A 692-nucleotide genomic window follows, 5' to 3' on the forward strand; every position below is an offset into this window, starting at 1 on the left:
GATGATGGTCTTGTTCGTCGACTCGGCTTGGCCGTTACTTTGCGGGTTTCTCGGGGTCGACATGTTGAGTCGAATTCGCCATCTGTCGCAGAATCCCTTGATATGATGCGAGATGAATTGTGAACCGTTGTTTGTAATGATCTCGTATGGGAGCCCATGTCGGCAGATTATGTTCTTCCAGACGAAGTTTTGCACCTCCTTGTCGGTGATGCTGGCGTAGGCTTCGGCTTCAACCCATTTGGTGAAGTAATCTGTGAGGACCAGGATGAACTTCTTTTGGCGAGATGCCGGCATCGGACCGATGATGTCCATTCCCCATCGCATGAATGGGTATGGAGCAGTTAGGGTATGAAGGAACTCTGTTGGGCTGTGTAAGGTGGAAGCATGATGCTGGCATTTGTCGCACTTGCGCACGTATGTCTCGCAGTCGGCGTTCATGGTTGGCCAGTAGAATCCGAGATTCTTTACTTTTAATGCGAGAGCTCGTCCGCCCGAGTGATTGCCTGCTGCTCCTTCATGTGTTTCGGCCATGACTAGTCCCGTTTCTTCGCCGGAGATACATTTGAGTAGCACCTTCGTTGCGGTCCATCGGTGTAGTTCCCCGTCCATGGCAACGTAGTGTGCACTACGTCGCTTCAGTCGCCACGCGTCCCATTTCTCGGTGGGCAATAAACCTTCAGCGAGGTAATCGA

The 692-nt window shown here is 51.9% G+C and overlaps 1 protein-coding gene across 1 annotated transcript in view; it reads right to left on the reverse strand.

The window, feature by feature from the left end:
• LOC106321189 overlaps positions 1-692 on the reverse strand; it is a 2,159-nt gene that overhangs the window by 695 nt on the left and 772 nt on the right. The window contains exon 2 of the mRNA XM_013759503.1: positions 196-674. Coding sequence (XP_013614957.1) covers positions 196-674 — 479 coding nt within the window. The remainder of the gene's footprint in view (positions 1-195; positions 675-692) is intronic.

This window comes from Brassica oleracea, unplaced genomic scaffold, assembly GCF_000695525.1.
Source record: "Brassica oleracea var. oleracea cultivar TO1000 unplaced genomic scaffold, BOL UnpScaffold01295, whole genome shotgun sequence".
Lineage (NCBI taxonomy): Eukaryota > Viridiplantae > Streptophyta > Magnoliopsida > Brassicales > Brassicaceae > Brassica > Brassica oleracea.